Raw genomic sequence first — 18,725 nt, forward strand, 5'->3', positions numbered from 1 at the left:
TTCCTGATGTTGGGGGAGTCCAGAACCAGGGGCCGCAGTTTAAGAATAAGGGGTAAGCCATTTAGAACGGAGACGAGGAAACACCTTTTCACACAGAGAGTTGTGAATCTGTGGAATTCTCTGTCTCAGAGGGCAGTGGAGGCTTGTTCTCTGGATACTTTCAAAAGAGAGCTAGATACGGCTCTTAAAGATAGCGGAGTCAGGGGAAATTGAGAGAAGGCAGGAACGGGGTACTGATTGTGGATGATCAACCATGATCACATTGAATGGCGGTGTTGGCTTGAAGGGCCGAATGGCCTACTCCTGCACCTATTGTCTATTGTCTACATGAGCTAACGGAAATATTGTACTGTACATTCATACCATGAGTGATAGGAACAGAATTAGGCCATTCGGCCCATCAAGTCTACACCGCTACTCAATCATGGCTGATCTATCTTTCCCTCTCAACCCCATTCTTCTGCCGTTTCCCCATAGCCCCTGACACCCGTACTAATCAAGAATCTACCTATCTCTGCCTTAAATATATCCACTGACTTGGCCTCGACCGCCGTCTGTGGCAAAGAATTCCACAGATTCACCAGCCTCTGATTAAAGAAATTCCTCATCATCTCTTTCCCAAAGGAACGTTCCTTAATTCTGAGGCTGTGCCCTCTGGTCCTAGACTCTCCCACTAGTGGAAACATCCTCTCCACATCCACTGTATCCAGGCCTTTCACTGTTCTGTAAGTTTCAACGAGGTCCCCCCCCCTTCATTCTTCTAAACTCCAGCGAGTACAGGCCCAGTGCTGACAAACGCCCGTCATATGTTAACCCACTCATTCCTGGGATCATTCTCATAAACCTCCTCTGGACCATCTCTAGCGGCAGCACATCCTTCCTGTGCTGTCTGTACGGAGTTTGTACGATTCTTCCCGCATGGGTTTTCTCCGAGTTCTTCGGTTTCCTCCCACACTCCAAAGACGTGCGGGTTTGTAGGTTAACTGGCTTGGTATGAATGTAAAAATTGTGCCTAGTGTGTGCATGTGTTAGGATAGTGTTACAATGTGCGGGGATCGCTGGTCGGCGTGGACCCGACGGGCCGAATGGCCTGATTCCGTGCTGTATCTCTAAACTAATATGTGCTGGTCTCTGAATGGTGTGCATTACCTTGCAGGTAATCAATGCTGTGGAACAAGACTACCGCTTGCCCCCGCCCATGGACTGTCCGACTGCCCTCCATCAGTTGATGCTGGACTGTTGGGTGAAAGATCGCAACAACAGGCCCAAGTTTGCCCTGATTGTGAACACACTGGACAAACTGATCCGCAATGCCGCCAGCCTGAAGATAGTCTCCATGGCAAACCCAGGGTATGTCTTATCACCAGGTGGAAAGCAATACTGTCTCAATGACAGTACGTTGGCAAGGTCTCCAAATCTGAGGAAGGACATTATTGCCATAGAGGGAGTGCAGAGAAGGTTCACCAGACTGATTCCTTGGATGTCAGGACTGTCTTATGAAGAAAGACTGGATAGACTTGGTTTATACTCTCTAGAATTTCGGAGATTGAGAGGGGATCTTATAGAAACTTATAAAATTCTTAAGGGGTTGGACAGGCTAGATGCAGGAAGATTGCTCCCGATGTTGGGGAAGTCCAGGACAAGGGGTCACAGCTTAAGGATAAGGGGGAAATCCTTTAAAACCGAGATGAGAAGAACTTTTTTCACACAGAGAGTGGTGAATCTCTGGAACTCTCTGCCACAGAGGGTAGTCGAGGCCAGTTCATTGGCTATATTTAAGAGGGAGTTAGATGTGGCCCTTGTGGCTAAGGGGATCAGAGGGTATGGAGAGAAGGCAGGTACGGGATACTGAGTTGGATGATCAGCCATGATCATATTGAATGGCGGTGCAGGCTCGAAGGGCCGAATGGCCTACTCCTGCACCTAATTTCTATGTTTCTATGTTTCCTTACACAGAGAGAGGCAGAAGCATGGCGTGCACTACCAGGGGTGGAGGTGGAGGCAGAGACGGCAGGGGATTGTACTTGGGCACATGGATATGGAGGGATGTGGACACATGCTAGTGAAGTAGATCAGTTGAACTTGGCGCCATGTTCAGCATGGACATTGTGGGCTGAAGGGCCTCTTCCTGCCATGTACGTTCTATGTTCTATGTTCGGAGACCATACCGTGTCAAATGTTGACAAGTGTCCCATCTTGTAATTCCCTTGTTCGACAATAGAATCATTGTTCATTCAGGGTAAAGATGCCATTGGATCAAACTGAATTTGATTAAATGTGTAGGAAGGAACTGCAGATGCTGGTTTATACTGTAGATAGACACAAAATGCTGGAGTAACTCAGCGGGTCAGGCAGCATCGCTGGAGAGAAGGAATAGGTGATGTTTCCGGCAGGAATCCTTCTTCAACTGGAAATTGGAAAAGAGCGCAGAGAAGATTTACGAGAATGTTGCCAGGACCTGAGGGCCTGAGCTACAGGGAGAGGTTGAGCAGGCTAGGACTTTATTCTTTGGAGCGCAGGAGGCTGAGGGGTGATCTTATAGAGGTGTATAAGATCATGAGAGGAATAGATAGGATGAATGCAGTCTTTTACCCAGGATAGGGGAATCGAGAACCAGAGGACACAAGTTTAAGGTGAGAGGGGAAAGATTTAATAGGAGATTTCTGGAGAGAAGGAATGGGTCGAGTCCCTTCTTCAGATTAAAAATGTAATAGGAATCTGAGTGACAACTTTTTCACACAGAGGCTGGTGGGTGTATGGAACGAGCTGCCAGAGGAGGTAGTTGAGGCATGTTTAAGAACGAACTACAGATGCTGGAAAAATCGAAAGTGGACAAAAAATGCTGGAGAAACTCAGTGGTGAGGCAGCATCTATTGGGAGAAGGAATAGGTGACTTTTCGGGTCGAGACCCTTCTTCAGAGAAGAAGACGAGGCAGGGACTATCACAACATTTAAAAACACATTTAGACAGGTACATGGATGGAACAGCAGGAGGTACTTGAGGCAGGTACCATAACAACATTTGAAAAATTGACATTTGAACATGTTCATGCACAGGATAGATTGAGAGGGATCTGGGTGAAACGCAGGCAGGTGGGACATGTGTTGTTGGGGCATGCTGGTCGGCATGGGCAAGTTGGGCTAAAAGGCTGTCTGACTATGACTAAAAATAATTTCCTTCACAATTGGACAAAAATCTTTTGTCCTAAAAAAGTGACCAATTTGAACATGTTTGCTTTGTTGTTACTTTCTATTCGCTAACAATGATCTTTCAACATCTTCCTTGACCTCCATTCCCTTTGTCTTATTTTCACACCTTACACTTCCTTATCTCTGTATCTCCCACTCCCCGATTCAGTCTGAAGAAGGATCTCGACCCAAAAACGTCACCCATTCCTTCTCTGCAGAGATGCTGCCTGCCCCGCTGAGTTACTCCAGCATTTTGTGTCTATCGTCGACTTGAACATCTTGATGTGCAGGAAGGAACTGCTAGATGCTGGTTTACACCGAAGATAGACACAAAATGCCAGAGTGACTCTGCGGGACATGCAGCATCTCTGGAGAGAAGGAATGGGTGACGCTTCAGGTTGGGACACTTCTTCAAACTGGTACTGAAGAAGGGTCTCGATCCGAAACGTCACCCATTCCTCCTCTCCAGAGACGCTGCCTGTCCCGCTGAGCTACTCCAGCATTTTGTGTCTATCTTTAATATCTTGATCTTGGGCACCTGTTGTTGAAGCAGGGAGGCTGTACAGGTCGTGACCTCAGTTATCTCCTGAGGCCCTGAGCTGTTTGGAAAGGTCAGTCACAGAGGACAAGACAACCTGTGGGACCAGCAGAGACAATGTGATCTCTGGCGTAAATGGAGAGACACATGTTATTTCAGAACAGTTTGGAGCCTATGCATCGGCCCCTTCCTATGGAAGAAAAGACAGGAAGCGACAATATAGTGATCTTTTTGTCTGGGAGCAAAGATCAAAAGGTCAGGTGACCATCAGTTGATACAGACAGATAAGAAGCCTTACTGACCAATGGTAGAGGAACACAAACAATGTGAGCTGGATAGTTCTGCATGGAAAAATGTTCCCAATGTTGTGCGAGTCCAGAACCAGGGGCCACAGTCTTAGAACAAAGGGGAAGCCATTTATGACTGAGGTGAGAAAAAACTTTTTCGCCCAGAGAGTTGTGAATTTATGGAATTCCCTGCCACAGAGGGCAGTGGAGGCCAAACTACTGGATGGATTTAAGAGAGAGTTAGATAGAGCTCTAGGGGCTAGTGGAATCAAGGGGTATGGGGAGAAGGCAGGCACGGGTTATTGATTGGGGACGATCAGCCATGATCACAATGAATGGCGGTGCTGGCTCGAATGGCCTCCTCCTGCACCTATTTTCTATGTTTCTATGGATACAATTTATTTTCAAAATATGCCACGGGGAATTAAACAGCGAACTATCAGAATGACACGAAATGCTGGAGTAACCCAGTGGGACAGGCAGCATCTCTGGGTAGAAGGAATGGGTGCCGTTTTACGGGACGAGACCCTTCTTCAGGCTTTTTCAGATGGTCTGAGAAAGAGTCTCAACCCGTTCCTTCTCTCCAGAGATGCTGCCTGTCCCGCCGAGTTATGGGCCTGTCCCACTTAGGCGACTACAGGCGACTAGTTTGTCGCCAAATGTTCGCCGGCGGTCGCCGGGAGTCGTCTCCTCAGTCGCGCAAAAAGTCGTAGCGTCGTTCTGGTCGCCGCTAAATTTTCGACACGTTGAAAAATTTTCGGCGACAGTGGGTTTGACGCCAATGAGCGTAGCTTGACTTCTCCTGATGTAGGTGCTGTCGCCAGGAACACGTAGGTTGCCGCCGGTTTTTCAGTGACCTGCTACGACTATGACTGTCGCCGGCAGTGGTCTAAAAAAATCGGCATGTGGGACAGGCCCATGAATCCAGAATTTTGTGTCTTATCTTCGGTGTGAAACAGCATCTGCAATAGACAATAGACAGGAACGGGGTACTGATTGGGGATGATCAGCCTTGATCACATTGAATGGCGGTGCTGGCTCGAAGGGTCGAATGGCCTACTCCTGCACCTATTGTCTATTGCCCATTGTCTATTGAAACCCTTCTTTAGATTAAGAAGGGTTCCGATCTGAAACGTCACCTATTATTTTTCTCCAGAGGTGCTGTCTGACCCGCTGAGTTACTCCAGTACTTTGTATCCATCTTCGGTATAAACCAGCATCTGCAGTTCCTTCCTGCACACTGTACTGTTCTATGTTCTATGTTCAAGCACGTTTAACATCGATACAAAGATGAGTGGAAGTGGGATGAACTGAAACACATGGTCTGGGTGACCATGTCAGCTGCAGCTCATATCGTGAAACGTTATGCACTCTCACTGTAAGGGATTAGCGGGGAGAAATGAAACGGCAACTTCAGAGGATCAGTTGTCTGGAGAGATGGGGCCTTTTTGTTTGTTCCTTTAACCGTGGCAGAAGAGTCTCAAGGCCCATGAGAAAATGCATCTCAACCCTGCAAAGAGGTGTCGAGAAACAAATCCTCACGGTTCTTTACGTAATGAACCATCTGTTATACCCTTGATTTGTTCCATATCCCTTGTCTGGCTCCAGGTGTGCAGCTGCTCGTGACATGCTCTGCATTCCCAAACTTACAAAGGGCCTAATTACATTTTTTTATTTTTGTTGCTTTTTAATCTTACGTGTACCGTGATTTACATGGTCAGAGAACAGACTGATTTTAACTGGGCGATCGTTTCGCTGAACACCTCCGCTCAGTCCGCCTAAACCTACGTGATCTCCCGGTTGCTCAACACTTTAACTCCCCCTCCCAGTCCCACACTGACCTTTCTGTCCTGGGCCTCCTCCATTGTCAGAGTGAGGCCCAGCGCAAATTGGAGGAACAGCACCTCATATTTGGCTTGGGCAGCTTACACCCCAGCGGTATGAACATTGACTTCTCTAACTTCAACCCTTGTTTTCCCTCTTTTTCCATCCCATCCCCTTTCCTAGTTCTCCCACCAGTCTGACTGTCTCCGACTACATTTTATCTCTGTTTGCTTTGGTGTCACCTTCACCCAACTAACAATGATCTATTTTCCATTTTCCTTGAGCTCCATCCCCGTGGTCCTGTTTTCACACCTTACACTTCCTTATCTATGTACCTTCCACACCCCTGACATCAGTTTGAAGAAGGGTCTCGACCCGAAACGTCACCCATTCCTTCTCTCCAGCGATGCTGCCTGTCCCGCTGAGTTACTCCAACATTTTGTGTCTATCTTTGATTTAAACCAGCATCTGCAGTTCCTTCCCACACAGACTAATTTTAACTTTGGTCTTTGTGGCAGGCAGTTTTCGTTAAGCAAAGGGCGGTGCATCAAGAGATGGCGTCTCGTGGCCGTTCCTCCCTTCATTTTAAAAGGCGCATAAATACTCATTGTCTCATCGTGTTTGTAGCTCGGTTATTGCTGAGTTCACCAGGTAGCAGAAGACGGCGGTGGCCTCACAGCTCCAGAGACCCGGGTTCAATCCTGACCTCGGAGTTTGTACCTTCTCCCGTGACCTGCGTGGGTTTTCCCCGGGTGCTCTGGTTTCCTCCCACACTCCAAAGTCGTGCGGGGTTATGGGTTAATTGGCTTCGGTAAAAATTGTAAATTGTCCCTAGTGTGTGTAGGATGGTGCTAGGGTGCGGGGGTGATCGCTGGTCGGTGCGGACTCGGTGGGCCGAAGGGCCTGTTTCCGTGCTGTATCTCTAAAGTCTGAAGGAGGTATAGGACTCAGATGCCCTGGTGTTACACACGATACATCAGAACACATTTGAGTCTTGCTCTAGTCTTGCAACTAGAGCAGAGCCCCTTCAACTTAGACACTAAATGATGTACCTCGCAGCAGCACAGCGGGTAGAGCCACTGCCTCACAGTGCCAGAGGCCCGGTTTGATCTTGACCTCAGGTGCTGCATTTCCACGCTGTCAAGTCAAGGTCGAGGATAAGGACTTCGAAACATGTCAGCTTGATTTAGTTCCTGAAGAATTCGCATCCACTTCCTGTGCAATCTGTTTCGCGTTATCTGTGAATAGTTCCTGTAGATTCCTTGCTCGGTACATTTTGGCAACTTTCACTCACGATGCACTCTGTATGCCCGTCACAAACGAGCCTTTGTACAGTCTGCAACAAAGCTGTGTGTCCGATTCATTCCTGATGCCCTCACGACCAATTGTCTCATTCGATCAACCGAGACTCTCAATGGCCTGTCCCACTTAGGCGATTTTTTTCGGTGACAGCCGGAAAATAGGCTGTTGCCACATAGCCGCGGGGTGGCGTCTGTATTGTTGTGCGTTGTCTCCACAAGTGTCGTTACTTATTTCTTGTCGCCGCTGGATTTTGAAATGTTCAAAACCTTTCGGCGATTGTGGGCTTGACGTTGTCTGTCTTCTCCTGATGTAGGTTGTCGACAGGTGACGTTGGTTGTCGCCGGGTGACGCAGGTTGTCGCCGGGTGCTGACTTCGGTGAATTCCATTGGCGACTACCTACGTCAACCTACGTCAAACGGCGACAGGTACCGGCGACTGAATTGTCTGCAGTTGTTGCCGACAGGGTCGTAGCTTGTCGCCTGTGTGGACGTAGGTTGTCATAGGTGTGGTCGTAGGTGGACGTCCTAATGGGTCGCCGCTCGTCGGTAGCTTGCCGTAGCTTGACGTTGACTAGGTGGAAACTTGTCGTAGACATTGTCGTAGGGGGGGTCCAGTTGCCGGTTTTTCGGCAACCTGCTACGACTGTGACATTCGCCAAAAAAATGGCCTAAGTTAAACAGGCCCTTACGTTAATGAATGAACTTTCTTCTTAGCCATTGAATTTGTGTATCCCAACGTTTCCGGTGCAGACAAAACCAATTCTTGTTTGAACATAACTTAAGAATTAACAGAATTAAAGGACGTTCCTTCAGGAAGGAGATGAGGAGGAATTTCTTTAGTGAGAGGGTGGTGAATCTGTGGAATTCTTTGCCACAGACGGCTGTGGAGGCCAAGTCTATGGATATTGTTATGGTAGAGATAGACACTGTAGATATTTAATTTGTACGAGTGTCAGGGGTTATGGGGAGAATGGGGTTAGGAGGGAGAGATAGATCAGTCACGATTGAATGGCGGGATAGGCACGATGGGCCGAATGGCCTAATTCTGCTCCTATCACTTATGAACTTAAGTAGAATAGAATGATCTTAGTTCCTTCGACAGTCAATCAAAGAGTCAAGAAGTCCGAATTGTCTTGCAGTAAAACTGAACAACCAAAGCATTAATAAGAATACAAAAATAAGTTCATACGTCATAGGAGCAGAGGTGGCCCTTCGGCCCCATACTAATGGTATCCCAACTGAACTTTGAGGGTGGTGATGACCAATATTTATTTTGAATTGCATAAAGTTGTCTCTAGCCTAGACTCAGTCCCAGAGGATACAATTGACAATATGTGTAGGAGTAGGCCATTCGACCCTTCGAGCCAGCACCACCATTCAATGTGATCATAGCTGATCATCCCCAATCAGTACCCCGTTCCTGCCTTCTCCCCATATCCCTTGACTCAGCTATTTTTAAGAGCCCTATCTAGCTCTCTCTTGAAAGTATCCAGAGAACCGACCTCCACTGACCTCTGAGGCAGAGAATTCCTCAGAATCACAACTCTCTGTGTGAAAAAGTGTTTCCTCGTCTCCGTTCTATATGGCTTACCCCTTATTCTTAAACTGTCTGTGACCCTTGGTTCTGGACCCCCCCAGCATCGGGAACATTTTTCCTGCATCGCGCTTGCCCAGTCCTTTTCTAATTTTATATGCGTTTCTCTAAGATCCCTTCTATAGGATGAGCTAGAAGAGGAGGTAGTTGAGGCAGGTACTAAAACAACATCTAAAAGACACTTGGGCGGGTCGTTGGATAGGAAAGGTTGATGTGGGCCAAATGCGGGCAACTCGGAGAAGCTTTGATGGATCAGCGTGGTAGGCATGGACGAGTTGGGCCGAAGGGCCTGTTTCCGTGCTATGTGATGATTACTGTAAGTAACTGAGCCAGAATACAAACACAGCCGGCCAAGGCAGAAACTCTAGTCCCTGCTTGCAGGTTGGAACATCAACACAAATGTGGAGAATTCAGCTTGCCAACGAGCCCAGGCTGAAATCTCCAACACAGTCAAACACTCTCTTTCTTCCTCAGCTGATTGAAGTCATGAATACGTTTGGGAAAGTGAGCTGGGAAGGGGGTTGGCCAGCACCTGCACCGGGGGCATGGAAAGGTGAAGTGGGTGGGTCGGGGATGGCAGCGTGAAAGGTGCGGAAACCTGAGATTACTCACCGAGGCAGCCAGAATGAAAGGTGGGAGATGCGTGCGAGCAGGTGTTGGTGCCGCTGGTGCAGGATTCAACATGTCGGCAACTTATAAGCTAAATGGGAGATTGATCTTCATTACACTGGAGATGAAGACTAAAGATGTCTTGTTGCAGAGCTGACTGAGACCACACCTGGAGTTCAGGTGTGCAGGTGTTTTACGCAGAGGGTGGTGGGTGCCTGCTATGCGCTGCCAGGGGTGGTGGTGGAGGCAGATACGACAGTGGTGTTTCAGAGGCTTTTGGATAGGCACATGGATATGCAGGGAGTGGAGGGCTACGGATCACGTGCAGGTATGTAGGTAGGAGTTGGCCTTGACGTCAGGTTCGGCACAGATGTACCTTTTATCAAGGAGATGAGGAGGAATTTATTTAGTCAGAGGGTGGTGAATCTGTGGAATTCATTGCCACAGATGGCTGTGGAGGCCAAGTCAATGGATGTTAATAAGGCAGAGATAGATAGATTGTTGATTAGTGCGGGTGTCAGGGGTTACGGGGAGAAGGCAGGAGAATGTGGGGTTGAGAGGGAGACATGATTGAATGGCAGAATAGGCGTGATGGGCCGAATGGCCCAATTCTGCTCCTCTGACGAGGGGCCTGTTTCTGTGCTGTACTGTTCTATGTTCTGTGTTCTAACTAGTGGCTGACGTCATATTGTTTCTATGTAGTACTGTTCTATGTTCCACGTCGTGCTCAGTGTGAAGTCCCCGGTTACGTTGTAAACACACTGCCTCAGTGAGAAGACTTGGTAGACAACACGGTTATATAGCAATGCAGGAGGCAGATAGGAAACATCAGTCGGCAGTCCCTACCTCCATCAGTAGTACAGGTGTGCCCAGGCAGGTGAGGGTCAAGTGGAATGAATGGGCCATCTCTGAGCCTTCACCTCCCCAGTCCCTGGTGGCTTATTCCAGACTCCACTCTGGATACTGATGTCTGCAGGGCTTAAAAATGTGGACTGATTTTGTCTTATCTTCTCCACAGCCCTTCCCAGCCACTATTGGACCGCATTGTGCCTGACTACACCACGTTCTCCACAGTAGGAGACTGGCTAGATGCAATTAAAATGGGTCGGTACAAGGAGAATTTTATTAATGCTGGGTTCACATCCTTCGATCTGGTTGCTCAGATAACGGCAGAGTAAGTATGAACACCCATCACTCCCTGCAGCCTGGCCGTGGAATTGGTTGTGGTCTCAGGCCGAGGCAAGCAAGGCCTGTACAACTAGAGAAGCACCTTCAGTCCTGACTCGCTCCTAAACTCCAGCCTCCGTCCCTGCCATTCCAAGTGAAAGCCGCTGGCTTTAGACTTGAGATTTGAGATCAGTGTTACTGTTTACGCCCCTGCACCCAAACAGTTACATTGTGGAGGTTGAATGTCAAGAAAGAGTCTGAAGAAGGGTCCCGACCAGAAACGTTACCTGTCCATCCCCCCCCTCCCTGGTAGGCAGCCTGACCCGTTGAGTTACTCCACCGACTTGTGCTTTTAAGGTAGACAAAAGTGCTGGAGAAACTCAGTGGGTGAGGCAGCATCTATGGAGTGAAGGAAGTAGACAACGTCGAGACCCTTCTCTGGACCCGAAACGTCACCTATTCCTTCGCTCCATAGATGCTGCCTCGCCCGCCGAGTTTCTCCAGCGTTTTTGTCTACCTTCGATTTTTCCAGCATCTGCAGTTCTTTTTTTCTTAGACTTGTGTTTTTAGTTCAGTTTAGTTTATTGTCACGTGTACGGAGGTTAGTGAAGAGCTTTTGTCGCGCGCTAACCAGTCAGCGGAAAATTGATTCTGGGGCAGTCATCAGTTTTGATGAATTAATAGGCCATTGATATTGGGAACAATTGCAGTGATTAGCTTTGCTGAAATAACCGTAGCTTGCAGTGCACTTGAAACATGTTAAACGAGTTGGATCCAATGTGCGTTTAGCTTCAGAGTGCAGTTCTGGACATACTCTTTTCATTAAAGCAATAACACTTAACGTCTTTCTTTTATGTTCAAAAAGAGTAATTTTGAATAATGGAGTTGCGTGGCACAAAAACAAATGTGGTTTTAGTAAACCATAGTCAGCAATTTCATGCACGAGAGGCCTGCGTAAAATGTTGCTTTTACATTCCTCATCGATTTTGTAAAGCGTATTTTACAGATGGCTTTGGGGATGCAAAAGGGGCGTTTTAGAGGACATCAGCTATGGATTATTTAGACTTTCATTTCTTTTTAATATTAATCTTAAAAAGATTGTTATCTTTTTTTTCATCTTGGAGCGGATCCAAAGTGTCTTGCCAAAGTCAATGTGTTAAACCCCTGTCCCACGGTACGAGTTTATTCCAAGAGTTCTCCCGAGTTTGCCCTGGTTCAAACTCGGAGATTTACGGTAATGGCCACTCGTCGGTACTCGGGGCTCTCGTGGACATTTTACATCATGTTGAAAAATCTTCACCGGGTCTTCCCGTGCTTACCTGCCGTTAGCGAGTCTTCCCGAGTACCTGCCGTTAGCGCTAAGAGGCGTCCCCGAGCTCCGACGTACCCGCTACGTTCATTCTCCGTGCTTACCACGAGTTTGATTTTTCTTTAACTCGGGAGAGCTCTTGGAATGAACTTGTACCGTGGGACAGGGTTATTAGAATGGGTGTCAAGGGTTACGGGGAGAAGGGAGGAGAATGGGATTGGGGTGGCAGGGATCTGCCCTGATTGAACGGTGGAGTGGACTCGAGGGGCCGAATGGCCTAATGCCACTCCGGTGGGCTCGCAAAGTTGTGAAATGTAAAACCCGTGTCCTTTCTCTCTTTGCAGAGACCTGCTGAGGATAGGCGTGACCTTGGCTGGCCACCAGAAGAAGATTCTGGGCAGCATTCAGGACATGAGGCTACAGATGAACCAGACCCTTCCAGTGCAAGTCTGACGGCAGAAGAACTCGTGGAACTGATTAAGTTTGAAGTCAAATAGAATAATAGTGTGCAGTGCCTGGTTCCCCGATTGTTCCTGACATACGGAGCACCTCAAACTATTGTTTCAAGTCGACTCTCGGAATAAGGATAATTGTAGCATGAACGAAAAAATGTCTGCAAGGTTTCCATGGAGGAACACAGTCTGAAAATAGTTATCATGTTTTATTTTTTGGGGGCTGTCGGATTGTTTCATGGAATCTTCCTCCTTTGCACCAAACCTGTGACTTTGATAAAGGGCGATTAGCGTTGCAAGTATCGCCTGTAAAGTCTTCATATTGAAGATGGAATATTTAAGTCGACGTGTGAGCACACCACATGGGATATTGAATCAACGATTTGCTGTTCAGCTTGCGTTTTGCTTTCCTTCCAAGTACCACTTGCAAAGGTAATAATAATAATAAAGAGATGGAACGATGCTGTGTATACCCGCGTGGCGACCCTATAGCCACTTCCCGAGCTTACCCTTAATTCTCACTTTGCAATAAAGCCAGATTGGAATTGCTGGCGATGAATGCCTTCAAGGTGTGCTTGCACCTTTAGGTCTAACGTGACCTACCCTTCACAACTTGTGTGGCGCTTGGACAATGGATACCGGCATCAAGATAATGACACCTTACGATGGAAACGAAAGTGTGCAGGCCTAGTTATTATGCATATAAGATTTCACTTGGTTTTCCCAGGTGCTCCTATAATTTATGGTTGCTCTTTGAGTAAACAGCTTACTGGATGTGCTGGGCAGAGAGGCAAGCGAAAGGACAAAAACCGTGCCAAGAAACAGCTCTGGCAAGGTTCAGTCAAGAACACCTGGGCGAAACAATAACGCAACAGCAGTATGGGTGAGAAGACAGTCAAAGAGAGTCAACGAGTTTGATCGATTTGGAAATGTTGCCAAATGTCCGGGATGGAATTTTTCTTCCGTGCTCCACGGTTGGGATTAACTTCGCTTCCATCCAAATCTGTGAAGCCGCCAAGCTGTGAGCGGGAAAGAGCGGAGCAGCGGTTTTGTTTGAAGGGTGCAAAGTAGACACACTAAGCCACCAAAATGATTGGGGACTTGGAGGCGTGAGAGCTGCCATGGAAAGGAAGTGACTGCACATGACTGAAAAAAGAAACCTTCGTGGCCATCTGTTGCATCAAGTGCTGTTACATTTTGTTGTCATTGCCAAAAGACAGGGAACTTTATTTTTTCTAAGGACTAGATTGAAAACCTTTGTAAACGGCGAGAGTGCCGAGGCAGTAACGGTGAAATGAAAAACAAAAACAAAAATATGGAAAGGCAATAAGCATTTTTAATTGAGTTAATATTGCAGTAACTCATCCTTCGTTCAGCTGCAAAACGTCTCTGGCCACGGAAATACGTGCAAGGGGTTGTACATTTGTACATGTGATCAGATATTTTCCTTTGTTAATGTGTGGGCTTCAAACAGTAAATACAGACTATATTTTGCGCCTCTTGTTGGGACTTGCCTGCATTGTACATTAGATAATGTGCGGGCTGCAACAGTCACGTTTGAATGTTCTCCGATCCTAAATCACAAAAGTAGATCCTTCATCCCAAGAAGAAACACACCAAGTGCTGGAGTAACTCAGCGGGCCAGGCAGCATCTCGGGAGGACGTGCATTGGTGACGTTTCGGGTCGGGGAGTAAATGGAAAATGACCAGCAAACATCTTTTGAAGAAGTGTCCCGACATGGAACGTCATCTATCCGTGTCCGCCAGAGATGCTGTGTGGATGGCATGGTGGTGCAGCGGTAGAGTTGCTGCCTCACAGCGGCAGAGACCCGGGTTCAATACTGACCATGGCTGCAGTCTGTACTGAGTTTGTACGTTCTCCCCGTGACCGCGTGGGTTTTACTCCGGGTGCTCCGGTTTCCTCCCACACTCCAAAGTCGTGCGGGTTTGTAGGTTAATTGGTTTCTGTAAATTGTCCCTAGTGTGTGTAGGATAGAGCTAGTGTGCGGGGCTCGTTGATCGGCGCGGACTCGGTGTGCCGAAGGGCCTGTTTCGACACTGTATCTCTATACTCCAAAGATGCTGCCTGACCCGTCGAGTTACTCCAGCGCTTTTGTGTTTACTTTGTGAACCAGCATCTGCAGTTCCTTGCGTCACCCTATCGTCCCGACTTGTACTGTATAATAACACTATGTTGTAAAAATAATATGTGATAGGCTCTTCATAGTCATTCATGATGTGGGTGGGTCATCTGTGAACAAGGTGAAACATTCAGTTATCGTTGCTGTGAATCTGGTGCGAGATTTAATAACCATCACCCACCATTGCTTCCCACAAGTAATCTTTCCCCTTAGAACTTCAGTAATGGCCTTGCTGTGGCCCATCTTTTGTAGAAAGGTCTATGGCTCTTTTCCGGTCAATTTGGAAACATACCTGTATAGTATTTTGCAGACTTTTTAAAATATTGAGATGTATTTAATGGTGAAAAAATGATGCATTCCTGCATTTGTAGAAATATTTTTAAAAAACACTTTTGCAATTAAATTATTTAAGAAGTTTATGGTATTTCTTTGTTCTTGTTTCTTTTCTTTTCTGCATCAAACTCGGTGTCGTTGCCAGAACTTACGGCAGGCGAGCAAATAGCATTTCATAAAGGATTGGTCAGGCTAGATGCAGGAGAAACGTTCCCTGATGTTGGGGGGGGTTCCAGAACCAGGGATCACACAGTTTAAGAATAAGGGGTAGGATGTTTAGGACTGAGATGAGGACAAACTTTTTCACCCAGAGACAATAGACAATAGGTGCAGGAGTAGGCCATTCGGCCCTTCGAGCCAGCACCACCATTCAATGTGATCATGGCTGATCATCCACAATCAGTACCCCGTTCCTGCCTTCTCCCCATATCCCCTGACTCTGCTATGTTTAAGAGCCCTATCTAGCTCTCTCTTGAAACTATCCAGAGAACCGGCCTCCACCACCCTCTGAGGCAGAGAATTCCACGGACTCACAACTCTCTGTGTGAAAGAGAGTTGTGAATCTGTGGAATTCTCTGCCACAGAAGGCAGAGGAGGCCAATTCACTGGATGTTTTCAAGAGAGAGTTACATTTGGCTCTTCGGGCTAACGGAATCAAGGGATATGGGGAAAAAGCAGGAACGGGGTGCTGATTTAGGATGATCAGCCATGATCATATTGAATGGCGGTGCTGGTTCGAGGGGTCGAATGGCCTACTCCTGCACCTATTTTCTATGTTTCTAATATTATATTTTGTGAGAGTGAATATTTAGTTGTAAACGCTTCAACCTAGAATCGTGTGACAATGTGTATTTTAAATACACATATAAAAAAATGCCATTCTGACCTAAAGTTGTATTACTGTAAAATGACAAGGAAAACTTCTTTCCTAATGAAAGTTTCCCCACAAAATTTAAATTTCATATTCGTCTATTGGATAGTGGAAAACTAGACACCCACCATTGGTGTTTTAATACTGACAGCCGATTGACAAATGTGCTGAATAAGGGTATTTCTGATAGGAGGACATCTTTCAAAATGTCCGAATCTTAAGATAAGGAGTGGAGTAGCAGAAAATATGTATCAATGACTGAAGATTAATAACAAATCTTCAGGTAGACACAAAATGCTGGAGTAACTCAGCGGGACAGGCAGCGTCTCTGGAGAGAAGGAATGGGTGACGTTTCGGGTCGAGACCTTCCTTCAGTACCAGTCTGAAGAAGGGTCTCGAGCCTGAAACGTCACCCGTTCCTTCTCTCCAGAGACACTGCCTGTCCCGCTGAGTTACTCCAGCATTTTGTGTCTACCTGAAGATTTGTTATTAATCTTCAGTCATTGATACATATTTTCTGCTACTCCACTCCTTATCTTAAGATTCGGACATTTTGAAAGATGTCCTCCTATCAGAAATACCCTTATTCAGCACATTTGTCAATCGGCTGTCAGTATTAAAACACCAATGGTGGGTGTCTAGTTTTCCACTATCCAGTAGACGAATATGAAATTTAAATTTTGTGGGGAAACTTTCATTAGGAAAGAGGTTTGTTTGTCATTTTACAGTAATACAACTTTAGGTCAGAATGGCATTTTTTTATATGTGTATTTAAAATACACGATTCTAGGTTGAAGCATTTACAACTAAATATTCACTCTCACAAAATATAATATTAGAAACATAGAAAATAGGTGCAGGAGTAGGCCATTCGACCCCTCGAACCAGCACCGCCATTCAATATGATCATGGCTGATCATCCTAAATCAGCACCCCGTTCCTGCTTTTTCCCCATATCCCTTGATTCCGTTAGCCCGAAGAGCCAAATGTAACTCTCTCTTGATATTATATTCGGTTTAAACCAGCATCTGCAGTTCCTTCCTAAACAAATCTTCGGCGTGGCTGGACGTGTCCTCAAAGTGCGATGCGCAATTAGTAGAGTCCCCAAATCTCTGATTTGACAAGGCTTTATCGAACACAAAGGTGTTGCAGAACAAAAAACAAGGTTGGAAGAAGTAAACAGGTTAAGTCGGAGCCGAGAAGGAAAAAGATGTAAGATCAAGGGTGTGATGGATGTGGCCGTTGGGACAGTTAGTTGAATGAATGAAGGACTGATAAGTTTATTGGCCAAGTATTCACATACAAGGAATTTGCCTTGGTGCTCTGCCCGTAAGTGACAACATGACATACAGTGACAGTTAGGAATGACACATAAAACATTAAACATTAATAATAAAACATTATTGATTAAACATGTGAATTAAATAAAATACCAGAGCAAAAGGAGGCTACAGACTTTTGGTTATTGAGCAGAGCTATTACTCGTGGAAAAAAAGCTGTTTTATGTCTGGCTGTGGCAGCTTTGACAGTCCGGAGTCGCCTTCCAGAGGGAAGTGATTCAAAGAGTTTGTGGTCAGGGTGAGAGGGGTCAGAGATGATCTTGCCCGCTCGCTTCCTGGCCCTTGCAGTGTACAGTTCATCAATGGGGGGAAGGATGCAGCCAAAAAGCTTCTCAGCGGATGATCTTACCCGCCTGCTGCCTGTCCCGCTGAGTTACGCCAGCATTTTTAGCTTTTTTTAGTTTTAGTTTCAGAAGCACAGCATGGAAACTTCCAGCGAGTCCACACCAACCATCACCCGTTCTCACTCGTTCTACGTTATCCCACTTTCTCATCTACACCTTTCACACTAGGGGCAATTTACAGACGGACAACAGCATCTTTTGGTTTGTTGGAGGAAACCGGAGCACCCGGAGGAAACCCACGCGGACACGAGCAGAACGTACAAAACACACACACGCACGCACGCACGCACACACACACACACACACACACACACACACGCACGCACGCACGCACGCACGCACGCACGCACGCACGCACGCACGCACGCACGCACACACACACACACACAGCACCCAAGGGCAGGAGACAGTGGCACTACCCGCTGGTTGGTGGGTTAGAGGATGGGCTGATGGAACCAGGAAACGGGGAAATTGTCTAGTCAAGAGGCCTGTAGGTCAAAAGGTCAAGTGAAAGGAGTAAAATTAGGCCATTCAGCCCATCAAGTCTACTCCGCCGTTCAATCATGGCCGATCTACCTCTCCCTCCTAACCCCATTTTCCTGCCTTCTCCCCATAATCCCTGACACCCGTACTAATCAAGAATCGATCCATCTCTGCCTTAAAAATATCCACTGACTTGGCCTCCACAGCCTTCTGTGGCATTGAATCCCACAGATTCACCACCCTCTGGCTAAAGGGTTTGTGGTTGGAACCGGATGGGGAGGGGATGACAGGGAGGAAGAATCAGGTGGGGAGTTGGTTAGGACAGAGGCTGGCTTGAAGGGCCGAATGGCCTACTCCTGCACCTAATGTCTATTGATAGATGCAACGAGAAGGCGACGAGATGCTGGATAGAAAGAACCAGTTGTGGGGAGAACGTGGGCAATGAACGAAGGGAGAAGAAAACCAGGTGGAGCGGTGAGGGTGTATTGGCTGTAAGCTGGCCAAGCGGGTATATATGAACTGTTTCTCTTCCAATTTGTAAGAGGCCACCACGCCAAGGTTTTCCAGCATTTTGTGTTATTTCTAGGTATGTTCATAAGTTCCATGAGCAGAATTAGGCCGTTTGCCCCATCGAGTCCCATCAATGTGTGCAGTTTTGGTCTCCAAATTTGAGGAAGGACATTCTTGCTATTGAAGGAGTGCAGCGTAGATTCATCATGTTAATTCCTGGGATGGCGGGTCTGTCATGTGCTGAAAGAATGGAGCGGCTGGGCTTGTATACTCTGGAGTTTAGAAGGATGAGAGGGCATCTTATTGAAACATATAAGATTATTAAGGGATTGGACACGCAAGAGGCAGGAAACATGTTCCCGATGTTGGGGGAGTCCAGAACCAGGGGCCAAACAGTTTAAGAATAAGGTGTAAGCCATTTAGAACGGAGAC

The 18,725-nt window shown here is 46.9% G+C and overlaps 1 protein-coding gene across 6 annotated transcripts in view; it reads left to right on the forward strand.

Moving 5' to 3' along the window:
* Positions 1-13,762, forward strand: part of ephb3 (EPH receptor B3) — a 112,377-nt gene extending 98,615 nt beyond the window's left edge. For 3 of the 6 annotated variants that reach the window (XM_033031297.1, XM_033031298.1, XM_033031300.1), the window contains exons 14-16: positions 1,157-1,350; positions 10,362-10,517; positions 12,164-13,138. In XM_033031297.1, the coding sequence (XP_032887188.1) occupies positions 1,157-1,350; positions 10,362-10,517; positions 12,164-12,272 (459 nt within the window). In that variant the 3' untranslated portion in view covers positions 12,273-13,138. Of the gene's footprint in view, positions 1-1,156; positions 1,351-10,361; positions 10,518-12,163 lie in introns of all 6 variants that reach the window. The other 3 variants (XM_033031301.1, XM_033031303.1, XM_033031299.1) reach the window with 2 other exon arrangements.
* Positions 13,763-18,725: the final 4,963 nt, after the last annotated feature.

Source organism: Amblyraja radiata, chromosome 13 (genome assembly GCF_010909765.2).
Source record: "Amblyraja radiata isolate CabotCenter1 chromosome 13, sAmbRad1.1.pri, whole genome shotgun sequence".
Taxonomy (NCBI): Eukaryota; Metazoa; Chordata; class Chondrichthyes; order Rajiformes; family Rajidae; genus Amblyraja; species Amblyraja radiata.